This window comes from Thamnophis elegans, chromosome 13 (assembly GCF_009769535.1).
Source record: "Thamnophis elegans isolate rThaEle1 chromosome 13, rThaEle1.pri, whole genome shotgun sequence".
Taxonomy (NCBI): Eukaryota; Metazoa; Chordata; class Lepidosauria; order Squamata; family Colubridae; genus Thamnophis; species Thamnophis elegans.
The window spans coordinates 26,757,844-26,783,347 of NC_045553.1; the positions used below are offsets into that span (position 1 = coordinate 26,757,844).

The 25,504-nt window shown below is 45.0% G+C and overlaps 1 protein-coding gene across 6 annotated transcripts in view; it reads right to left on the reverse strand.

The window, feature by feature from the left end:
* Nucleotides 1–374: 374 nt before the first annotated feature.
* FGFR1 (fibroblast growth factor receptor 1) overlaps nt 375–25,504 on the reverse strand; it is a 123,451-nt gene continuing 98,321 nt past the window's right edge. For 3 of the 6 annotated variants that reach the window (XM_032228713.1, XM_032228715.1, XM_032228712.1), the window contains 11 exons: nt 24,027–24,171; nt 18,711–18,913; nt 13,243–13,388; nt 11,900–12,021; nt 11,063–11,173; nt 10,146–10,336; nt 8,451–8,573; nt 7,641–7,711; nt 5,536–5,673; nt 2,498–2,603; nt 375–987 (listed from right to left, as the gene is read on the reverse strand). In XM_032228713.1, the coding sequence (XP_032084604.1) occupies nt 811–987; nt 2,498–2,603; nt 5,536–5,673; nt 7,641–7,711; nt 8,451–8,573; nt 10,146–10,336; nt 11,063–11,173; nt 11,900–12,021; nt 13,243–13,388; nt 18,711–18,913; nt 24,027–24,171 (1,533 nt within the window). In that variant the 3' untranslated portion in view covers nt 375–810. The remainder of the gene's footprint in view (nt 988–2,497; nt 2,604–5,535; nt 5,674–7,640; nt 7,712–8,450; nt 8,574–10,145; nt 10,337–11,062; nt 11,174–11,899; nt 12,022–13,242; nt 13,389–18,710; nt 18,914–24,026; nt 24,172–25,504) is intronic. The other 3 variants (XM_032228717.1, XM_032228714.1, XM_032228716.1) reach the window with 2 other exon arrangements.

The window sequence follows — 25,504 nt, forward strand, 5'->3', positions numbered from 1 at the left end:
CCACAGGGTGCTTAGATCTGGCTCGCGGGGGGCCCTGGAAACAGGGGACCAGCCTGTGGTATCTCTGCCAGTGGAAATGGAGCTCGGGAGGCTGCAAGGGCCTCCTGCAACCCTCCGCCAGCAAAAATGGAGCTCCCGAGCTCCATTTCAGAAATCTCAAGCTCCATTTCTGCTGGCAGAGTGCACAGGCCACCACAGGCATCCCTGACACGAGTGATGTCGAGCTGGCCATGCCCACCCAGCGCCCAAGGTCCAACACAACCCTGATGCAGCCCTCAATGAAATGGAGTTTGACACCCCTGGCGTAGAGAATCCTGATGCCCACAGGTAAGGTAGCCTCATGCATGGCAGCTTTGATTTCTTGCTTTCTCAGCTCTCACAGGTTGCAGAGGTCGGATTTATGAATGGGGAAAAAGAAAGGACTTTCATCTTCATGGGAATGTTTTTCACCCCCTACTCCAGAATCTCCTTCTGAGAAGTAACAGCATGCTTCTGTCTAGGAAACAGACGTCTGGATCTTCCTTTTCGTTGTTGTTTAGACACCGCTTCCCACCCAAGATTACAAGATTCGTATGAGCAGCTCTTCAGAAGGCTTAAGGCTTGCAACAGATGGCAGTGTAGCGAAGGAGATGAGGATGAGTAGGCTTGGTTGCTTGGAATGGACTTTTTCGCAGTTCCTTAATGCCCTCCGGTGGTCCTCCTTCCAGCCCAGCTGGACAGAGACTGTGCACACAGACGCACACTCATTCATTCACGGACACACACGCTCCACACTCACATGCACAGAAGGGTCCCGCAGATGTTGCGGCATCAGCGCCTTTTGAGTCCGCCGTTGGCAAGGTGAGGTGGATGCTTGGGAAGACAAGGTTCGTCAGGGAGGGGATCGTGGGAAAAAACGGAGTCCTCCCCAGAAGAGCAGGTGGAACTGCGAGTGTCTGGAAAACTGAGAGAATACTGATCCAATGGTAGAGAGAGGTCCAGGTATTCCTAAAGAGAACGAGAAGAGAATGATTGTGAGAACAATGTCTAATGCTAGGGGTGGGATTGGAAGATGTTAGCAACCGGTTCTCTGCCCAGTGGGCATGGTCTACTCGGCCTCCTGCACCACTGGCAGTGTGTGTGTGTTTTCACCCTTCCCAGGCTCCAGAGGCTTTCCTTGAGCCTTTGGTAGGGCTGTTTTCGCCCTGCCGGAGGCCCTCCGATAGCCAAAAACAGTACCGTTTCTGGACTTCTGGGAGGCCCATTTTTCACCCTCCCAGAGCCTCCGTGCAGGCCCTGCAATTACCTGGCATCCAAAACAGGCCGCATGGAGACTCCTGGGAGGGGCAGGATGGGCGGGGCCAGCCAGTCCTTGTAACTACCGGTTTGGCAAATCAGATGTAAAATTAACATCCGGTTCACCCGAACTGGTCTGAACCGGCTGAATCCCACCCCTGACTAATGCTCTTCTCATGTTGGCGGAAGGGTCTTGGAGACGAACTCAGGTGAAAATGGAGAAATGGGGAATTGGTCACTAAAATTGAGTTTGCAGGAGGTATGTTTCTATGACTTCCTAAATAAAATGAAGCTGATGTCATTTCTCTTGAAGAAGGTACAAAAGTCGATCATGGAAGAGGGCATTTGTAGCTCAGGGTTCAACTGTAGGGCCTTGATGCTCTCTAAGTTTGGGTTTTCTTGCAGACTTTTCATTATCAATCTAGGTAACATCATCAGTACTATTAAAGGTAAAGGCAAAGGTTACAGGTATGTAAGCTACAACCTATGTATATAAAAAGGAAGCACTAAAATATAACTTCATAAAGGTAAAGGTTCCCTTCGCACATATGTGCTAGTCGTTCCCGACTCTAGGGGGTGGTGCTCGTGTCCGTTTCAAAGCCGAAGAGCCAGCACTGTCCCAAGACGTCTCTGTTGTTATGTGGCCGGCATGACTAAACACCGAAGGCACACAGAATGCTTTTACCTTCCCACCAAAGGTGGTTCCTATATTTCTACTTGCATTTTTTACGTGCTTTCGAACTGCTAGGTTAGCAGAAGCTGGGGCAAGTAATGGGAGCTCACTCCGTTACATGGCACTAGGGATTCGAACAGCCGAACTGCCGACCTTTCTGATTGACAAGTTCAGTGTCTTAGCCACTGAGCCACCGTGTCGATACTATATGTCAATGATTATTCTGTCATCCAGGTAGCATTATATGGAAGTTGAGTTATGGCACCTGGACTTATTTTCTTTCTGTTTTTTGAAATCTTTATGCTTTCTCAGGAATCCTAGGTGAGGACAAAAATATACAAAACATATAATTTGTCCCTTATAATGGTCATATACCTTAATTTAAAAAATAGAGCCACCTTCCTAACATCTCAGATAATTTGCCCCTCCTGCTTGTGATTTTCCACTGCCCTATTTGCCTATCTACCCATCCGTCTCCATAGGAAAGCAGCAAAGACTTAGACCAGCAGTCTAATTAGGGCAAAATGGACTTGGGTGGGTGGCTTTTACCTGGTTTGAGGTCATGGCCACGATCCTATCTAAGTCTTCGACCAGCTGCTTAAAAGTCGGCCGTTGGGATGGAACGGCGTGCCAGCAATCCCGCATCATCATGTACCTGGGAAGAGAGGACAATGAATGTGCCTGCATCTAAGCTGTTAAAACCAGAGCAGAAGGGGAGATCTCACCATGGCCATCTCACTGCAGCCAACTTGCTGAGGCTATTTTTGCCATAGTCAACACACCATGAGACAGCTCATTGTGGCCAAGTCACCGTGGGACAATTCCACATGGAATAACTTAACACAATAAAAGTTATCCGCCACTGTTTCTTCATTATTTCCATTGACAAAAATGGAACAACATTTATCATGTTGTGTTATCCTGCAAGGAATTTTCCCATGGCGAATTGTCCTAGACCCACCAGAGAAAACCAGGAGTTGGCAATTTTTTTTCATACTTGGGAACCATGATATGACCTAACATTCTCACATTAATTTAAGTTAAACTAAACCACATGAGGGTAGGGCAAGAAGCAATGGGTAGAAATTAATCAAGGAGAGAAGCAACTTAGAATTAAGGAGAGATTTCCTGACAGTTAGAACAGTTAATCAATGGAACAGCCTGCCACCAGAAGTTGTGGATGCTCCAACACTGAAAGTTTTTAAGAAGATGTTGGATAACCATTTGTCTGAAGTGGTGTAGGGTTTCCTGTGTAGGCAGTGGGTTGGACTAGAAGACCTCCAAGGTTCCTTCCCACTCTGTTATTCTATTCTTCCCTAGACTAGTCATGACCAGTTCCTGCAATCTGTTCTTCATATGTTTTAGCCTCCAGTCCCCTAATCATCTTGGTTGCTCTTCTCTGCCCTCTTAGTGCTGAGAAAAATAGAAAAGCAGGCTCCATGTAGACTTACACCAGTCTTTCAGAGGCGTTGGGAAAATAGCACCAAATGCCCGTCTGACCATGAACCATCATCCCCCATCTCAGCCAGTCAGCAGGTATCCTGAAATGTTATGCCTGGTCTGTTGAATTTGATGAGGCTTTTCTCAAACTTGGCAGCATCTCAAAGGAACTCGTGTTCACAAGAGGCTGACCTCAAAATTCACAAAATTGTCTGCCAAGAAGGTGTTAGCCAAAGCTCCCTTCATTTCCCATTGGCAAATGACCCCATCCTGGTCTGAGTCTCCTTCCAGTGGGAAGATGAAGCAGAATAGAGTAACAGAGTTGGAAGGTACCTTGGAGGTCTTCTAGTCCAACCCCCTGCTTCAGCAGGAAACCCTATACCTCTTCAGACAAAGGGATATCCAATCTCTTCTTAAAAACCTCCAATGTTAGAACACCCACGATTTCCAGAGCAAGCCATTCCACAGATTAATTGTTCTCTCTGTCAGGAAATTTCTCCTTAGTTCTCCCTCTCCTAATCAAGGAGAGAACCAACCTTATTTCCTGGGCTGGTTCTCCCTTTGATTAGTTTCCATTCATTGAAGCAATAAAAAGAGACCTCTGAGCCAAGGAGCAGTGAAAAGTTGATTTTCATTTTCATAAACATTAAAAAAAAGTCTTTTTTTTTGGTCTTTTCAGGGTCATGGAACTTTAGAAGAAGCCGAGAATAGTTTGTGGAGCTGCAAACACTCTTCTGCCAAATACCAGGGCGGGTGAGTGTCTATACAAGCTGGGCATGCAGCTTGCCATCCTAACCCGCCACCCACTTAACTAGAGGTGAGGTGGCTCAGTATCTTAAAGACACCGGAGGAGGTCTGTACTCCGGTAGTTCGAGCCCCGGTATCACATGGCAGAATGAACTCTCGTAACTTGCCTCAGCTCCTGCCAACCTATAAGTTTGAAAGCATGCTATGTGCAAGTAGATAAATAGGTACCATTTCGGTGGGAAAATAATGGTGTTTTGTATGGTTGTGCTGGACCTTCCTTTCCCACTGCAATGCCTGAGTGTGAAGCAGCATCAGTGAAGGAAGAAAGCCCTGGATGACACTGCAGAATACTGTTGAACCTTCTAGACCCTGTGCTACATGAGCGTGAACTGAATGGACTAGCAACGATCAGAAAGCAAACAACTAAGAGCCATGGTGGCGCAGTGGTTAAGACTGCAGTACTGCAGGCTACTTCTGCCGGTTGCCTGCAGTTTGGCAGTTTGAATCTCACCAGGCTCAAGATTGATTCAGCCTTCCATCCTTCCGAGGTGGGTAAAATGAGGACCCAGATAGTTGGGGGCAAGAGGCTGACTCTGTAAACAACTTAGAGAGGGCTGCAAAGGACCATGAAGCGGTATACAAGTCTAAGTGCTATTTCTGTTGCTACTTCATACTCATACTATAGTCTCCTGTATGTAATGTAACATCGCCATACACTAAATAAAGGTAAAGGTTTCCCCTGCCCAGTTGTGCCCAATTCTAGGGGGTGGTGCTCATTTCTGTTGTTCAAAGATGGCCAGCATGTCTATATGCTGAGGCGCCTAGCTGCTGCTGCCTTTCCAATGAAATGCTACCTATTTATCTACTTGCATTTGCATGCTTTCAAACTGCTAGGTGGGCAGGAGCTGGAGCAAGAAACAGGAGCTCATCCCCTCATGCAGTGCTCAGGTCTCGAATCCGGTCTGTCAGCTTTCCAGCTGACAAGCTCAGCATTTTTAACCACAGTAAAAAAACACAGAGAAGTAATGCAAGATCGGAAAATGAGGAGAGAGCTGGCCCATAGAACCCACCAAGAGTTGCACAGGACTGAAAGGACACCATCATCATGAGCCACGGTGGCGCAGTGGTTAGAGTGCAGTACTGCATGCAGGCTACTTCTGCTGACTGCCGGCTACCTGCAATTTGGCAGTTCAAATCTCACCAGGCTCAAGGTTGACTCAGCCTTCCATCCTTGCGAAGTGGGTAAAATAAGGACCCAGATTGTTGGGGGCAAGAGGCTGACTCAGTAAACCACTTAGAGAGGGCTGTAAAGCACTATAAAGCAGTATATAACTTTAGTGCTATTGCTATCATCATCATCATCCCCAATATATAAACCACCCACCCAACTGGGCACTCACAGTTCATTGGTGCAATTGCTGGGTTTGTCCATCCGATGCCCCTCTTTCAGCAGTTTGAACAGCTCCTCCACTGGCACTCCCGGGTACGGAGAGCCCCCCAGGGTGAAGATCTCCCACAAGAGGACACCGAATGACCACCTGGTTAGTATACAAGATACATCCTGTCTTACGCTGCAGCAGTTACAAGCAGGCTATTACTTAGTGGTAGACAGTCTATGGACTTATGGGCCTTTGGTAGGTTATGTGTGTGTGTAAACTTGCAGGGGTGTGTAAAGGAACACACCAAAAGGAGGAGGCCCTCAAACTGGCAACCAGATGGAAGCCAAGAGCCAATTTTAGACCAGCTAACTCTCACTGCAAAGTAACACAGATTGAAAATACTGTTCCTGCCTATAGAAATTAGCATGTCATTAAACTGAGATGGATCACATCTGCAGTAGCCCACCTTTGGGAATAATTCCCAGCATACCAGCCTTAATTGAAAACGGTAGAAAATTTAAGGGAGCTGTGATCTGCAACCAAATTAATTTTGGGAGGGGAGGGGGAGGGATGTTAGGAGGGAAGGGAGAATGTGGTTCTAATTAAACAGGCAGGACTAGAAGCTTCAAGGAGAAACCATAAGCGTAATGAGACATAAGTGAACACGGTGAGAGCAATAATGGCTGAATCAATTGAAGCAGGAAAGTAATGACTGGAGTTGTAGCTTCCATCCATCCCTTGAATCCCACCCAAACTTTCTGCCTAGAGCCAGAGTCTCTGAAGGTGGAGTAGATGGACAGTGAGAACAGACAGCCCATAATTTCTTGTCCCAAAGGTGATTTTTTTCAAGAGGCAAATGGACTTTGTTTTTTCTTTTGAAGATGTTTCGCTTCTCATCCAAGAAGCTTCTTCAGCTCTGACAGAATGGTGGGGAATGGAAGGATTTATATCCCTTGCAGACAGCAGGTCATTTGCATCCTTTCAGAGGGTCATTGAAGCACTTGGAGGTTTTTCTGTGTCCCCAAGTCACCTGAGTGGTGCAAATGGTTCCTGCAATTTTTCCCCTCTGGAAATCCATTCCTACTCCCACATCACTCAAAGGGTCTTCATCCCAAATTGTATAGCTAAATGTCTGTAGAGATTCTCCATCATCCAGGTAACAGTTGTCCCAAAGGTGGTTTTTCAGGAGGCAACTGGACTTTCTTGGGGTTTTTTCCTTTTAAACATTGTTTGCTTCTCATCATCCAAGAAGCTTTTTCAACTCTGACTGGATGGTGGAGAACAGAATTTATACTCCTTGCAAACAGCTGGTCATTTGCATCCTTTTAGAGAGTTGTTGAGGCCACTTGGAGGTTTATCTGTGTCCTCAGGGACACCTGAGTGGTGCCAAGTAGTGGCAGGATGTTTTCTGCCCTGTGTCCTTTCACTGTTGAAGACAGGCGGAGGCTGTTGGGGACAAGTATATGTTGTCTACATCTCAAACTGATGTGCAAATGGTCCCCACCATCCAGTCAGAGCTGAAGAAGCTTCTTGGGGGAGAAGCGAAACGTCTTCAAAAGAAAAACCAGAAAGTCCAGTTGCCTCTTGAAAAAAAAAAGCACCTTTGGGACAACCAGGACCTGAATGACTGAGAACCTCCATAGGCATCATTTCTTCCATTTATTGGGCATGCAGGTGATTCTACCTGCCACTTGTGGCTCTGCAGCTTGGAAAAGGATATTCAAGGAAGCAAAGGTGGTGAAGTTATAAAACACAGAGACATTTGCTTCTCTCTAGCAGAAGCAGTCAGATGCACACAGGTAGGGTTCAAGCTAACTAATTATATCCTGCCTGTTATACAGGAATCTTCCCAAACCGCCTGTCTTTAACTGAAAACAGGTAGATAAAGCTCTATGGAGCTTAAGGAGGAGGTCAGATCTGGATCCTTAAAGGGGAGGGTGGATCTCTTCTGGCTATGCAAGGAATTTGAGGCTAATTCTGCATTTGAAATCTTCCCACTGCCAGGCTGGGCATTTCCCAATAGCTATCCAACTCGTGAGAGAGTACGAGGTGCAGAGAATCAACAGAGAGGCTCAGTTTAAAATCTTTTCTAATACTGTACTTTAAGGAGCCGGAGAAATACTCACACGTCACTCTGGTGGGTGTATATTCTATCAAACAAGGCTTCTGGGGCCATCCATTTGACTGGAAGACGACCCTAGAAAGCAGAAAAGAGGCCATATTAATTTAGAACCATGGGGAAGAGAGAAGCCATATTAATCTTCTGGTGGGGAACAGAGAAGTGCAAGGGGGAACGATAACTAATTGGATTTAATTCCTAATTGGTTCCTTCCTTGGTTCCTTCCTTCTTTCCTTCCTCGTCTTTTTCTTTAAAACAGTTTTATGTCTAGATCACTGAAGGTTTTTTTTTTTAGGTCCAAGTCACTGAAGTTTTTTTCAAATTTCCATATCCTTTCTTACAGTTTCCTACTCAGCTTTTCTGCAATGTCTCATGCCTGCAAGCCATCTTTTCTTTTGGACTTCAGGCCTACCACACTTTCTACTGTCTATTTTCTATTGTGGGAAAATGAAAGAGGGGATTTGTATGGAGTTGTGTAATATGTAGCCATAACAACATTCTTCTTAGGAAGCCAAGGTCATCTTTGTCTCTGCACCTGGCCGGAACTAGATGGGTGGAAGCTGCCAGCGTGGCAGTGGAGGATTGGACCATGTAATGGACTTGTGGGTATGTGTGTGGGGGGGTGGGAAGGATCAACTTGGTGGGAAAACCTGGAAGCTTTCAGATTCAGGTTTTCCCAGATGTGCCAACATGGCTCTTTTAATAAATTGAGGAATCCTTTACCTCGGACTCTGATTTAATTTTGGATGCTATTTCGAACCTGACACAAGGCTTGAAAATGGAATAATTTGAGCCCCCTTTGAGAGATGCCACTCACGTTAGTTGTCTTTTTGTAATAATCTATGTGGTGAATGTCTCGAGCAAGGCCAAAATCAGCAATCTTCATCACAATGTCTTCCGTTACCAACACATTCCTGGCCGCCAAATCTCGGTGAATACACTAAAGAGAAAAACACAGAGCATAACAAGACTTCCTAACAATGGAGCAGCTCTGGATGGCAGAGACAAAGCTTTCAGACTGAAGACCAGTAAATCCATGGGAGTGGACTTACAACAAAAAACACATCTTGTTAAAATGCTAAAGGATGTATCAAGACAAAAAGTAATACAAGCCAAGCAAATCTGTACAATTACAGATAGTCCTCAACTTACGACATTTTGTTTGATGATCATTCCAACTTACAACATCACTTTAAAAAGTGACTTATGACCATTTCTCACACTTAGAATCATTGCAGCATACCCCATCGTCATGTGATCAAAATTTGGATGCTTGGCAACTGATTCATATTTAGAACGGTTGCAGTGTTCTGGGATCATGTTATCCCATTTTGCGACCTTCTGACAGATTCATTTAACAACCATGTTCCTCACTTAGCAACTGCAGTCATTCACTTAACAATCATGATCTTAAGAAGATAGCGAGAGCAATCAACCAATGGAACAGAAGTTGCTTTCAGAAGTCGTGGGAGCTTCATCACTGGAAGCTTTCAAGAAAAAACTGGACTGGAGTTGACCAGAAATGGTGTAGGGTTTTCTGCTTGGGTGGAGGGTTGGACTAGATGACCTACAAGGTCCCTGCCAACTCTGTTAATCTAATCTAAAGATCTTTTTTTAAAAAAAACGAACTGCTTTTGGCTGCAAGGTAGTATAAAAATTTGAAAATAAATCCAGGTAATCAATTCATGACTGTAATTGATCCCAGAATTCAGTTCTTAAGTTGTGGTCGGTACCGTGTGAATTCAGTGGTTGTTAAGCCACCTTAGCAGTCATTAAGCAAATGCAGTGGTTGTTAAACGAACCTGATTTTTTAAAAAATAGGCCTTTTTTTGCTGGAAATCAGAAGTTATGCCAGAAACTGGCGAAGAATGCTGAAAATTGAATTTACGTGACTGCAGGACACTGCAAAAGACTGTAAATGAAGCCAGTCGCCAAGCACTCAAAATGTGATCATGTGACCATTGGGGGGGATGATATGGGTGTTAAAACTCTGGAACCGGGTCAGAAGTAGCTCGAGAGAGATCTGTTGTAACTTTGAAGGATCCCTGAGTGATTAGCAGTGAAGACCACCTTTATACTGTCCAATAACATATGCATTACTGCAGCTCAGAAATCAGTAGCCTTCTTATCAACCGTTCTATTACTTTCTTTCTGATCCTTTAAAACTCCAATGTTAGAAACATGGACATATAAGAAAAGGACTAAATGTTATAAGGGAGATTTGTTAAAATGGACAAGTAAATATAGAATTAATATCAATGTAACTGATATTAATTACATTAATATGTAATTGATTAATAACAATCAAAATGTAAACATTTTGATTATTATTGCCTAAAATGAGCTACAAATATTTTCCTTTATTAAAACCCGGCCTTTTTTCTGAGACATCTTCATCTCTTCTGTTTTGCATCCTGACTTATTTCTCTGGGGCTCTCAAAACTCACAAGCTGCTAGTCCTCTGCCCGCCGCTGCTCAAAGTCTATCATTCCTTCCCCTTGCAATTGCTCACCTTTTTGGATGCCAGGTATTCCATGCCCCTGGCCACTTGGTATGCACAGGATACCAGATCTTTGAAAGAGAGTTGTTCTTCTGGGCCGTGGGTGGGGTTATAGCAGTATTCCATGCCAGGTGGGCGGCGGGCTTGTAGGTATTCCCTTAGGTTCCCCTTGGATGCATATTCTACTATCACATAGAGCGGGCCTGCCATAGAGGAAGACAAGAAGCTTTAATGTTGTGGCCTGTTGGCCCCTCCAGTAGCCGAATCAGAGGAGGCGGAGGAGGCATGGGAGTCAGGGTCAGCATCAAGGCAACCTGGGAGCTCCAAGGGGACAAAGGGAATGGAGCTGGCAGAGAGAGACAGAGGCGGAGCCTGGGCCGTCCGCCAGCCCTCAGATGGAGAGTCAACAGCCCCCAGGTCTGGAGGTGGCTGATGAGGAAGAGGAGGAACAGCTGGGCCCAGTGCCTGACACACGGATGCACAGAAGGCAGAGGAGAGGAGAGCAGTGGAAATCTATGGGCCGGTCCTTGGGACAGAAGAGCCACTGCTGCTTGCAAAGCCCCACCTTAGCTCAGGGGATAAAAGGCAGGGGGCGGAAATGAATAGATGCGGCAGACAATTATTCATCTCCCTGCCGGACAGACTTGTTAGCCTGCAGTGAGAGAGAAACTTTTTGCCAAGTCCTGGCACTCCTAATAAAGGAATTATTGATTTAAATACAGAGGGTTTGGGGAGCTGGGTCAGAACATTGAAGCAGAGACAGTGATACAGTCACCATCCCAGTTCAATTCATGAGGCATTTCTGATACCTAGTGGGCCATCTGGGGTGGTGGCCAGTTGAAGATGCCGAAGAATGAACGTGAGAACTTTTTCCTGCAAAGTTGGATTTCTGTCATGGAGCTACCGCCTTCCACCTTAGAAGCACTTACCGTCCTGAGTACACGCTCCAAGGAGATTGATGATGTTCTTGTGTTTTCCAATCATCTTCATCATCTCCATCTCCGAGATCAAGTCAGACAGGTCTTTTTCAGTCGCATCAGCTAGGGAGGAAAAAGATACCAAGTCCTGATTGAGTCAAGGATGCATTGAAGAGAAGTTAAGATACTGGAATTCTCCTATTAATATTAATATCAAAAATGAGAAGGTGAAGATCTTGTGGGACTTTTGAATACAAACGGATCGTCATTTGGGGCACAACACGCCAGATATCATGGTTGTAGAGGGCCGAAGTGTACAGTTTATTAATATCGCTGTTCCTGGAGATGCCAGAGTCGAAGAAAAAGAACTAGAATAAATCATGAAATATCACGACCTGGCCATCGAAACTACACGGCTATGGATAAAGCATGTCACAGTGATACCCATTGTCATTGGGGCACTTGGCACCATGTCCAAGAATTTTACAAGTTACATCCACAAATTGCAGCTTCCTGCAATAACACCAGCGGAACTGCAAAAAACTACGCTACTCGAAATGTCTTATATTTTAAGAAGGTCCTAGGACGCTGGCAGCAAACTGTATCAACCATTAGCTGATAGTCACTGGTATTTGTAATGCATTTTTGAATGTTCAGTTGGCTGAGTTTAATGCTTAATGAATAAAGTATATAACAATAATAATATTAACATTATTCTTACAAGAAGATTTTATTATCATTTGTTTCATACTTAATAAATAAAAGAAATAATAATAGCTTCTCGCAAGAAGCAAGACAAGGAGGGTTTTTTGGGAGGAACTTAAGAAATAAAACTGCAACCTTACTTACATTTTAGCATTTTGACTGCCACTTTCGTAACTCGGTTTGGCTTGTCTTTATCCAAGCCTATTGCTTCAGCCAGGACCACTTGCCCAAAGCATCCTTCTCCCAGGGGTTTCCCTAGGATCAGCCTAGAATAAAAGCAAAGAAACAAACATGGTTATTTAGCAGGGTGCTGCTAATCTCCGCAGGGAATTAACTGAAGCTCAGCCAACAGGGTTGGAATGCGGGTCTAAATTGTCTTGTTTGGCTTTCTGTTGTGTGACACTGTCTGTATTATCCAATAAATATATCGCTATTCCTCTCAGAGACTTTGTGGAACAGGGGTGCTAAACTCGATTTCATTGAGAGCTTCATCAGGGTGATGTTTGACCTTCGGGGGTGGGGGCTGTGGCCAGGGTGGGCATGATCAGTTCGAAGTCACTCCTGTCGGGGTCACCTGTGATGACCCGAGTGCTCTGCCAGCAAAAACAGACTCCCGAGCTCCGTTTTCGGCTGCCACGGCCTCCTGCAACCCTCTGCCAGTGGAAACAGAGTTCGGGAGGGCTGCTCAAGTACTTTCCCCAATGACACGGCTTTTTAAAAACATCAGACGTTTCTTACTCCTTTTCGTGTACAAATCCTCAATTATTCAATTTAGCTGTTTATATCAGACAATCATCTTACTTATATTATATTGTAACATTTTTCTTACATTATCTTAACTTATCTTTCCTACCCCCTGTCTTATCTCTATATACTAATTGTTCTACTACATCTTAATTTTACATTTCCCAGTTTCTTATTTCTTGTTTCTATGGACTAACCATTTGTACTATTTCTCCCAAACTAAATATTATTCTGACTCCTCCTTTCCTTGTATTTCCTTTGTCAATTTGTCCATCTTCGCACCTTCTAAGATCTTCCTTATCGCCTCATTTTCTTTGGGACTGTATTGTTTTTCCATTTTTGCGCGTTATGTTATTCTGGACGCTGTTGTAATATGTAGGATTAGGTATAATATTTCTCTACCGTATTTTGTTGTAGTTAGCCCTTCTAAGAATAGTTCCAGTTTCCAATCAATACTGTTCCCCATCATTTCCTCAAGCCACTTTTTGATTTTGGTCCAGGGGTAAGAAACAAGGTGATCTCAAATGTAAAATTGGAATGTATAGGAGGGGAAACAATAACTGTTAAGATTCACCGATATGTAACTGGTATAAGACAGAACATTCAGTTCCTGTGTTGTTTTAAGTTATGTGCTTGTCTTTGTTGATGTGTTTAAGTGTTTAAAATTAAAATCTAAAAAAATAAAAACTTCAGACGGGCCTCTTTGGCTGAGCCCTTCCAAAACGAAGAGGAGAATTTGGTACCTGTCCCTGGGCAACTCCCAGCGAGGGTCTTCTGGCAGCTCGTATTCAGAGACCCCAGTTAGCATTGGGGTCCCACTGGAGGAGAGCCTTGAGGGACGCACAAGCATCACACCAGAGTTCATGGAGGAACTGGAATCAGCTGAGACCTGCACCAGAAGAAGGTAGACAGTGGAGGTTACCTTTGTCAAAGTCTCCTTGAGATTAGTTAGATAGAGTTTGGTAGGGGAAGAATCACCTGTCCTCCAACAAATCATATCACCTTTTTACTAGAAATGGGTGCCCTTGCTGCTGTAAAGATACTTTAAGTCTTGGGACTTTGGAGAAGACTCCTATATCAATGGTTGACCATGGCTTTGTAAGCAGAAGGATCTACATTCAATTCCATCAATGGAGAAAACCCTAGAAAACTTTCTGCTTGGTAATTCTGGAAAGCTACCACCAGCAAGTTTATACAGTACTTATCCTTAGACCAGGCGTTTCCAAACCTGGAAATTTTAAGACTTGTGGACTTCAACTCCCAAGGATTCCTCAGACAGCTGTGCTACAATACTATGATAAGTATTGTGTAGACTTGCTGGTGGCTATGTTGGCTGGGGAATTCTGAGAACTGAAGTCCACAAGTCTTAAAGTTGCCAAGTTTGGCAACCTGCCTTAGACCAAGTAGGGTCTAATTTGGAATAAAATGGCTCTAGAGAATCTCTCCAGAAATTGAGCATTCTTTGGTACTGACCCTCTTGCTTATAGCCACAAAAAAGGGTAAGTAAGGGAGATACTTAGGGATGACTCGCACCCTGGCCAGTGTCCCCTTTTCACTTTGACCATTGGGCAGAAGACACCGAAGTATAGCCAGCCGGACAAACAGGTTAAAAAACAGCTTCTACCCATGGGCTGTCAGACTCCTAAACACAATGTAGCACCACAAACAGATGAATATGGCCAATTTCACTGGTACCAGTGTAGTGTGCAATATGTATATACCATGATACAAGATCATACACCAGAGTAATATACGCGTCGCACAGAATATGATGTACATATGGAAACATATGACTACTCCCCCCTCACTACTTGTTATAAGGCAGTGGTTCTCAACCTGCGGGTCAGGATCCCTTTGGGGGTCAAACGACCTTTCACAGGGGTTGCATAAGACCATCGGAAAATACATATTTTTGAAAAAATATGGAAAACATAAAATAATTTTATGGTTGGGGGTCACCACAACATGAGGAACTGTATTAAAGGGTCACGGCATTAGGAAGGTTGAGACCCACTGTTATAAGGATTATTCTTTATATTATTCTTGTATAGACTGCACTAGTAGAGGCTAAACCAATTTCGTTGTATGCATGATGTACAATGACAATAAAGGCTTTGAACACGTATCTTCCTCACTTTCCATGAGCGTATGCCAGCACACCTATTGCTCGATAGGGCTGTGAAACCATCTGAAGGGATGTTCCATCATGTGCTGTCAGCAAAGTGTCCCTGTTCTTGGAACCTTCTGGGAAGCCCAGCATGGCTATTTGAAGACCTTTTGAGACCATCTCCGTGTCTCTCTGTCTCTCTGTGTGTGCATGTGCGAATATCCCTCCACCAATAATCTGAACAAAAGCACCATCTGCGTATGTATCTCGAGAGAGCTTTTAAACCATCATGTACATTAATTCCCACTTTAGTGTAAGAGAAGCAAGCTAGCTCTGAATCAGAAGATGCAGAGAACTTCTGGACTGGTCCTTGCAAACTAGACTCTTGATGTCAACAAGCAGAGCTTCAGGGCGGCCTGCAGAGATGAAAATTGCAATGATACAAGTGTTGTGGCCCACCAGCTGCCAGCAGAGTTGGTGGCAGACTCGGACGATGAGGAGGTTGGGGATAAACTTGGGCCAGTTCTGGAGTCTGGGGAAGGCTCTGATGCATGCTCTGCGTTGGAAGCAGAGATAGAGGCAGAGCCATCTGACATTTCCCAACCGCCGGAGAGGCAGCTGCCTTCGGAGGCAGAGATAAGTGGGGAGGAAGAACAGCTGGGGCCTGTTCCAGATGTGGATATGCACAGAGCTGTTGGGAGAGGAGAACAACGGAGGGTAAGGAATCGACTCGGGAAGCAAGGCACATGTAGATGCTGAATGGCCCCTCTCTGGCTGAGGAATAAATAGAAGGAAAGGGGAATGGTGGTCGTAGGAGACAACAGTTCGGATTTCTGAAGATTTGGCTCATCGTGTTTCGTGCCACAAAGACTGCTTGCCAGAATTTAATTTGAAGCTTTGCCTCTGGGAGCTCATGGCCTGGCAATTATCTCAAGGAACTGATAAGGTCTGTTACTGCAGGTAACTGTTTGAAGGACTATTGCCTGGATTTTTCGGTGTGTGAATGCCATTAATTCACAGGAGATAAATAAAGAGGGTTTTGGGGGGAGTCTGTTTCTTCTTTCTGCTGGGTCAGAATAAAGTAAAACAGCCACCTCTCCTCTTTCCTAGTCTTTCCAAGCCTCCATGGCAAATTAGGGTGGACTGTTTTGTGCTTCCCGTGAGCCGCCGTGATTGCATTATGGCTGGAAGAAGAGAGCTACAAAGAGACAAGAACATCCTTAACATGTCTTCCCCTCTGCGTTGCTTATCTAAACTTGTTCCTAATGTCAGGCTCTGATTCTTCCAAGCACAGTGATCACAGAGTCTCTTTAAGAAAGACTTTTTGTGAAAAGGTTATAAAAATTCCAGGACTCCTTTCCCATCTTCAACCAACGTATCCCCAAGATACAATAGGGCAAGAAACTTTTTTCCCTGAGTTGTTTTTCTTAACCGCTTCTCATGAAGTTTGCAGCTGGCAGTTTAAGTAAGAATCTTTAGAATTTTATCAGTCTGGGAACTGACTCTTCTATCAACTCTTCACAATCACGGATGAGGCCTCCAGTTTATAAGAGATCCATCGGAAGCCAGGGGGGTTTCGGGGCCAGAAGCCTTGAATACATTAATATAAAACGGCCAACTAAATGAGAAAAAATACAAAGGAAAGGGGTCTGCTAAGCTGTGGAAAGGGTGGCTCACACCAGCCCCAGGCTCTAAATTCCAGAGGATGTAAGCAGGTTTTTGCATCCTCATTTTGGCAGGGAGCCACCAATTAATTTAAGTGGCTTGGTGTAGTGTACAATAAAGATCTTTAATTAGCCATGCCATGCGGAGGATCTGAATAGCTTTTGTTGCCATCTCAAGAAGGGATCCCAATGCAGAATTCCCAAGGCAGGCTGGGAAGCTGGCAAGCAACCAAAACCACCGATTCTTGCAGCCCAAGAGGAAACATTTGCAAGGTGAGAATTGTTCCACTGCATTTCCCCACCCCCCGCCACAATGAATTTGGGCTGAATGGATGTTTGTTATTGCCTCCAAAAGGTTTATTTTCAGGGTTGATCACTTTATCGTTTTTACTGAGGGTTGTGTTTGTGTTGATTCCCAGTGTGCTGTTCTGTGGACCCCTCTGTGAGAAACAGTACAAATGAAATAACCTGGAAGAATAAACCTGGATGCTTAAAATGGAGGCCCCTTGTGCAGTAGCTGTTGTAATGTGAAATCCACAAATTGTGCAAGCTCTACTTTAGCATCCTATGGATAGTCGTAATCCCGGGCTGTTTTTCACCTCTGAGGCTTTCTCTTTCCTTCCCAGGTGAGGCTCAAAATCTCATTAATGAGACTTCCGCATTCCTGCAATATTTTAGGCCTGTGATGGCGAACCTATGGCACGCATGCCCAAAGTGGCACACAAAGCCAGGGCGCCTGGCATGCGTGGCCTTGCCTGTTTGTCTTCTGGGTTTCTGACGTACACAATCAGCTGTCCTTCCCACGTGGGACAGTGCCAAAAACTGGCATGCACATGCATGCTGGCTGGCTGATTGTCGGGTGCCTATGCATCAGTGGTGGTTCTAGATCGGCGTCCGGCGTTCTCCACATGAAAGTGCGCAGCACGCACATGCATCATACCATCCAGTGACGCCTCCGGAAGCCTCTGCAAAGCTCCAGCTGCTCGGTGGAGCGTCGTGCAAGCGCTGTACGTGCGTGGAAGCGCCAAAGGGTTTAAAGATAGGTAGGGAGCTGGGGCGGGTGGGTGGGCCCTCCGGAGCACCATACTGGAACAGTACCCAGTACTCCGGGCAGGCTCCAATACTCCCGTACCGGGATGTACCGCCTGCAACCCACCACTGCCGTGTGTGCTGGAACCTGGAAGTTCGGCTTTTCCAAAGCACAGCCCCAATGTGCCCGTGAGCCTGCTCGATAGCAGGATGTCAAACTGGGGACCCACGGGCTGGATGTGTCATGTGTAGGCCATGCCCGCGAAGGGGAAAATGTCAGAAAACGTCACAACAACATGACACGGTGAGTTTGACACCCATGCTCTCATCTGCTATTGTTCATTTATCCAACAAGGAACGCAGAGGTGGTATTCTGCTAGTTGAGACCGGTTCAACCCAAATCAGTAGCGGAAATCATGGCTCTATGCCAGTGGTTCCCAAACTTGGCAACTTTAAGACTTGTGGACTTCAACTCCCAGAATTCTCCAGCCAGCTCTGCTCTGCTGGCTGGAGAATTCTGAGAGTTGAAGTCCACAAGTCTTAAAGTTGCCAAGTTTGGGAACCACTGCTCTATGCCATCCCATTTAGGCACTTTTTTTTAGCCAAAGCGAATGTGCGGAAGGCTCAACGCATGCACGCACACTCACATTTGCAAACCGGTACGGAAGGTAAGTGAATACCTTCATGTGAAGGAACGGAGCTTATGAAGGAAGCTGTCAGCAATATTCTGAGCTACTCCCCAGCTGCCTCTCCCAAGCTAATGGATGGGGGCATTTTTATCCACAGTCCGTTGCCAGATGGAGCTCCTTTTCAAACTCCATGTTCCTTTGGGTAGCTTCTTCCTCCACCCTGCCTCTGTTCCTATTCTATTCAGATTTTATCCTGCTAGTGGACTAAGTATTAGAACTCTACCTAATATCTGTTAGAATATTCATGACTTGGAGAGACATGGGAACAAGGTCAGTCAATGAATTGGCATAGCAACCAAGTCAGCCAATGGGAGCTTAAACAGATCTGAGTCTGTGCAAAGAATTGAAACAGAAACTTAAGAAAGCAGCCTGCTGCTCTGAGAAGTAAACTAGCAGTCTGTCTGGGTTGTTTGCTAAAATGAAACTAACTGCTTGTGTTAGCCTGTAACTCTTCTGCCTTATGTTTACTTGGAAGAACCACCTGTTGGTATTGTACATTTATTCATCTATTCTTATAAAGAAGTTAATGAATCCAGCTGCATCAGTTAGATCTGTGTGTGCTTTCTGGAAGTGATTTTCTGCAACAAACTCTGACAATATCTTTTTAACATTCTACTGAGTTGGAAAGAAGAACAGGTGCCTCTGATGGAGAGGCAGCCTGCTTTGCTGCAGTCTCAAAGGTGGGGAATCATAGGTTTCAATCAAACCCCCTATCTACTTTCTGTTACCTGTCTGCGCAAGGGGATGCTCTTGGCCAGTTTATGGACGGCCAACTGGCTGTTGAAGTCGGTCTTCTTGGTGGTGCTCTTCATCTTGTAAATGAGGACGGTCACGATCATGCAGGAGATGAGGAAGCCCCCTGTGCAGTAAATGATGATCTCCAAGTACAAAGGGGAAGTCATCATAGCTGGTTTGTCTTCTATAGCTGAACCGGTATAAAGAAAGCATTAGTACAACAGATCTTCCGTTAGGGGCAGCTAGAAAAATCAGTAGGGTCAAAAGGACAGCTCATGCCAAGGCCACAGTGTTAGTTCTGGCATGATATGTTTGGGAGTCTTGGGCTAAGATTTAGTATAATATTTCAATCAGGACACGAGTGATTGGTCAAGAAATTATAATTTTAAAAAGCTGGCTTAGTACAGTCTCTGTATCATTGAACACAAAGGTGGGCCTCTGCATGATCTTTAAATAAAAGAGGGAGAGGGGATACCAAAGACTGTTCACCTCTCAACCCAACTAGCATTACCAATTCAGTTTCCAGAATGGAATCTTGTATGCTATGCTGGGATCCCTTCCTTTAAACCAATAACTTCACATGTGGCTACTGAGACTAAAGTCCATTCATGTTTAATGTAAAGGAAGCTTCCTTTGAGCTTGGCCTGTGGAACAGGATGCTGGAGGGAGATGAAGTCCTCTCTTTTATGGTCTTCCCTCCCAAATGCCCATTCATAATAAAAGCAGGAGAAAGATTTCCAGCTCATTTTGTTCCACTTTGAAAAAGTTTGCTGACTTCTGGGCCTCATCATGCTGCCAAAGGAAACTTTCCAGAACAATACAGACCAGGTTGGCACAACAGATACATCAAGGAGATCAAATGGTGCCCCTTATTTCTGTCGCACCAAACTGGAAAAGGTTTTGCTCAGAAATATTCTCAGCAGCAAAACAGTTTCTGAGATGGCAGTGCCACCCCACCTGGACTTTTCTAGCTGGTGTCTATGTAGCAACACCTTTAAAGTTGAATATACATCATCTAGCTGTAATAAAGGTAAAGGTTCCCCTCGCACATATGTGCTAGTCATTCTAGTCCGACTCTAGGGGGCGGTGCTCATCTCCATTTCAAAGCTGAAGAGCCAGCGCTGTCCGAAGATATCTCCATGGTCATGTGGCCGGCATGACTAAACGCTGAAGGCCCACGGAACGCTGTTACTTTCCCACCAAAGGTGGTTCCTATTTTTCTACTTGCATTTTTAAGTGCTTTCGAACTGCTAGGTTGGCAGAAGCTGGGACAAGTAACGGGAGCTCACTTTGTTACGTGGCGCTAGGGATTTGAACCACCGAACTGCTGCCCTTTATGATCGACAAGCTCAGCGTCTTAGCCACTGAGTCACCGCGTCCCTCATGGCTATAATACCAGCAAGGGGGGAAAAACTGCGGGTATTATAACAACATTCTGGAAAACGTGAGTAGAGATGCAATGCTTTAAAAGGGGATGAAGCAAGAAATCAAAGTTTCCCCCCTCCCCCCTCCAACTTTTCTTTCCCAAAATAATAGTAATAAACAGAGAATGGCAGTGGGGAATGGGAGGAGGTTAGAGGAGATGTGATCAAATAAAATTAACCATCCTGTTATCATCTTTCCTATCAAAGATGGCAGGGCACTGAATGGGTGGAAATGAGACAAGGAGAGGAATAGTAAACCCTTATAACAGAATAGACTTGAGAAGGGGGCATGAATGCAATCCACAGCAATAGTTCACGCCTTTCCCCCCAGTCAGGTTCTTGCTGGCCACCTACTGATGGCTGGAAAAAAGCCATCATCAAGTCAGCAGACCTATCTGCCAAGAGAAACTCATGCAGGATCTTCTAACCCCACAGAGAATGCAAGAGTCCAATCTACCAAGGCAAGATTCCATTCTCATTCAAGGATGTGTAAGAACAAGTCTTATTTGGGGTCTTGGGATTCTTCATTCTGGTAATCAGCAGTTTCAGGAGAGGACTAGGAACCACTAGGTACCATCTTCTCCTGTATCTCTTGCATGGAGATCAACTGGAGAAGGGAAAAATGGATCTCCAGTCCTCCAAGAAGAATGGGACAATTTGCCAGGGCCATTTCACCATGGCCAACCCACCTTGGCCAACCCACCTTGGCCAACCCACCATGGCTGTCCCTCGGTGCCCACCTCGCCATGGGACAATTCATTTGGACAACTCTATGTGGGATAACTCAATGCCATAAACATTATCCATCACTGTTTCAGAGGGTTAATGTCATTGCCCAGTGGTGGCGCAGTGGTTAGAGTTCAGTACTGCAGCCACTTCAGCCGACTGCTAAGCTGCAGTTCGGTGGTTCAAATCTCATCGGCTCAAGGTTGACTCAGCCTTCCATCCTTCCGAGGTGGGTAAAATGAGGACCCAGACTGTGGGGGCAATATGCTGACTCTGTAAACCGCTTAGAGAGGGCTGAAAGCCCTATGAAGCGGTATATAAGTCTAACTGCTATTGCTATTGCCCAGAAGGTCCTGGGTTGCCCTCTACCATCTTTGGAAGAGCTTTATATCTCCCGCTGCCTTAAGAACATTCAAAACATTCTTAAAGATCCATCTCATCCTGGGCACCCTTTCTTTTGAACTATTACCATCTGGCAGACGGTACAGGGCAATCAAAACAAGGATAAATAGGCTGAAAAACAGCTTCTATCCCAGGGCAGTAACTATATTGAATTCTATGGTATAATGCAATATTAATGCAATATCAAGGGTTTTCAATTTCAATTATATAGCATGCAAAGGATGTGTGTTTGTGTTTTTATTTTTATAGTTATGTACACTGAAGATGGCATTTAATTTTGTTGTATGATGTGCAATGACAATAAACTAAACTGAACTAAACTAAATTAAACCAAACCATTGATATTATTTCCATTTTTGTCAATGGAAATAATGTCAAAGAAACAGTGGTGGATAACATTTATCCCATTGAATTATCCCATGTGAAACTGTCCGTGACTATGGCAAGATGGCCGCAGCGAGTGGTCATAGAGCTCCCTCCAAGTTTCACACATATATTGTTGTATCCTTTGGAGTGAGTTTGTTCATGTGGATGTATATCTGCAATGGTGAATAATTGTTGGGCTCTTGTGTTGACTTCTAAGTTGATGCGTTTGTATATGTGGATCACACCTGGATAAAAGGGCAGCCAGTGCCTCCTTAAGTTTACAACTGGCATTTTAACAGATTAACAGAGTTGGAAGGGACCTTATAGGTGAGGTGGCGCACTGGTTAGGGTGCAGTACTGCAGGCCACTTCAGCTGACTGTTATCTGCAGTTCAGCGGTTCTAATCTAACCGGCTCAAGGTCAACTCAGCCTTCCATCCTTCCGAGGTGGGTGAAATGAGGACCCAGACTGTGGGGGCGATATGCTGACTTTGTAAACCGCTTAGAGAGGGCTGAAAGCTCTATGAAGCGGTATATAAGTCTAACTGCTATTGCTATTACTGCTATCGTCTAGTCCAACCCCCCACTCAAGCAGGAAACCCTAGACCCATGATGGTGACTTGTGGCACGCAGAGCCCTCTCTGTGGGCACATGAACTTTTGCTAGCTGCTCTTCATGTGTGCCAGCCAGCTGATCTTTGAGGCCTGACAATGCCCCCCAAAATGACCATTTTCAAAGCTGTTTTGGGGGCTTTTTGGGGCTGTTTTCAGGCCATTTTGGGGCCTGCAAAACAGCCCCAAAATGGCTTGAAAACAGCTCAGAAAACCACCTGAAATGGCCCAAAAGCGGCCAAAAACAAGCATGTGCACACCGGCCAGCTGGTCTTCAGGTTTCCAGGATTCCGGCACACGCACATACACAAACGTTCTGGTTTGGGCACTCGGTGCTGAAAATGTTCACCATCGCTGCCCTACACCATTTCTGACAAATCGCAGTCCAATCTTTTCTTGAAAGTCTCAAGTAATGAAGCCCCCACAACTTCCGAAGGCAAGAAGTTATTTTTATTTTTAAAATATTTTTTTTTAAATTTATGTTGTTATTATTATTATTATTGGGATGAAGGTGGGCAGCGCTTGATTCTCCCAAGAACGAGGAAGGAAGCGTGCAAGATGTTCTTGTACTCATAGAACATAAGACCTACACTCAGCACTGCAGCCCTGATAAAGAGCATTATACAATGACTTCTTGGTAGGGCCTCGAGCTCATGTGTTGTCTTTTAATGGTTCTTTTTAGAAATCAATACAGTTTGGGTTAAGTTGAATTTTCAAAGAGGCATTTGAGCATTTACAGATGTGTCTCCAATTTGGGAAAAAGTTGAGAATTCAAAGGATCTCCACTGTTGCCCTTATTTTTATTCTGTATTCCATGAGCCCTGGTAGCGCAGCAGTTAGAGTGCAGTACTGCACTCTGCTAACTGCCAGCTGCCTGCAATTTGGCAGTTCGAACCTCACCAGGCTCAAGGTTGACTCAGCCTTCCATCCTTCTGAGGTGGGTAAAATGAGGACCCAGATTGTTGGGGGCAAGAGGCTGATTCTGTAAACCTCTTAGAGAGGGCTGTAAAAGCACTGTGAAGTAGTATATAAGTCTAAGTGCTATGGCTATTGTCCTTCCTTCCTTCCTTCCCTCTGCCCACTGCCAGCAGTTTGATCCTGACTGGCTCAAGGTTGACTCAGCCTTCCATCCTTCCGAGGTGGGTAAAATGAGGACCCAGATTGTTGGGGGACAAGAGGCTGACTCTCTAAACCACTTAGAGAGGGCTGTAAAAGCACCATAAAGTGGTATATAAGTCTAAGGGCTGTTGCTATTTGGCTGGCCTCCTATCACCGCCAACTCCATCTCGTATATCTCCTGGAATTGAACCTTTGGGCCCTGTGTGCCAACTCTGCCTTTTCTCTGCCAAAGACAAAGCAAAGCACAGAAAGGGTGACAGCCTTGCTTGAAAGAATGGAACCGGCCTATGAAAAACTTGGATCTAGCTTCTAGTTGAGTTCTAACTCAAATCAGAAATGCACAAGACCTTGGCCTGCGAGAGCCACGATGGTGTTGTGGATTATCCCAATTTAGCAGATGAGGAAATAGGACCAAATGGAAGGGGATGGCTTACCTTCAGGATGATAGGAACTACAGGGGCTGGCCGACACATTTTGATTAACCATCCCATCCATAAGAGGAAGTCAATTGGTGGGGGCCCTCTAGCACTCCTCCTCCTCCTCCTCCTCCTCTACCTCCAAGTTGCCTGGCTCTTGCAAACCATGGCAAACTACTTCCCAAAGCTAGTCAAAAGAGACAGCAAGGTGACAGAGAAAGGAACAGAACCGGTATATACCTTCCAGAACCGTCAACCATGCAGAGTGATGAGAGATCCCAATAGAATTACCCGCCAAACAAGTATACTGCCCAGCATCCTCAAAGGAGACATTCCTTAAGTGAAGGACTTCCATTTCTTTGTCAGTTGTGTTAACACCAGCTGTCTAGAAAGGGAGGAAAAAATGGAAGCAAAACAAAACAAAACAAAAAAGGAAAATAGGACGAGCAAATGTAAGACAAGCTGAAGGAAGAGGAAGGAGATAACATGCGTCTCGAGATCTCCTGAAGGACACAGAGACACCACTGTAGCCTAAGGGCAAGACAGCTCTTAGGGCAACCACCAGTTCAGGCTGGCTTAAAGCGGGCAGTGTTAAAAACAAACAATAAAACAACCCTTCACCATGTTGAATTTCCCTGCCCATCGACATGCTGGGGGATGGGCCACATGGAAAAATGGACCTTGGGAAGGCGAAGATCAGTTTGGTTTCACAGCGTGGGGCAGGTCAAGGGATGGATGGAAGTGGACGGGGAAGAGAAGAGAGCAGGTTTGGAGGACAGAAGCCAACAAGACTCTTGAAAGACAAGATGGAGCAGGGTTGCTTCCAACAGGAAGACACCCAAAAGGAGCCACCATTTTCTTTTGGCTGGAAAAGTGAAGACAGTTGCAGAATTCAAAATTAGGCCCACTAAAAGTCTTGCATCATCGACAGCCAGGTTAAAAGCAATGGGGAAAACAGTATAACACCCACACAAAGGTGCCCTTCTTTTGAAGGAGGTTTTGATTTTTGCTGCCCAAAAGGAGATCTAGGTTGAGATGGCGATACTGAAATATTTAATAATTTGGGAAGAAATGAGATCATTATCACTATTTTCTGAGCAGCTTATAACAGGGCCCCCGATGGAGAGGGAAAAAAATAATAACCCCATAATTTGGTATTCAAGCAGAAGATTTTTAGGAATACTCTGCTTCCCTGAAAATAAGCCCTCCCCAGATAGTAAGCCCAATCGGGCTTTTGAGCACATGCGCTAAAATAAGCCCTCCCCCCAAAATAAGTCCTTCATGAAAATATTGCAACACAGCAGCAGCCATGAGGTGACCACGCTCGCTGCCTCCTGCACCTCAAAAATAATAAGTGCCAAGTGCTTATTTCAGGGGGAGGGGTCAAAAGAAAATAAGACCCTGTCTTATTTTCAGGGAATCACGTTAGTTTCTCACTTCTAGTTTAATTCATAAAGGAAGAGGATTAAGAATAGAATAGAATGGAATAGGAGTTGGAAGGGACCTTGGAGGTCTTCTAGTCCAACCCCCTGCTCAGGATGAATGAAACTACACACTGTTAGGAAGAGGAAGAAAAGAAGAGCATGAAACGTAACTGATCAGCCATTCCGAGGATTTTTCCATGGCTTTATGGCACCAGAAACAGAGGAGAAAGTTTCACAGGAGAGCCACCAAAGTTTCGGTTTTTCCACCGCTAAGAATCGCCCAAAGTGGCATTC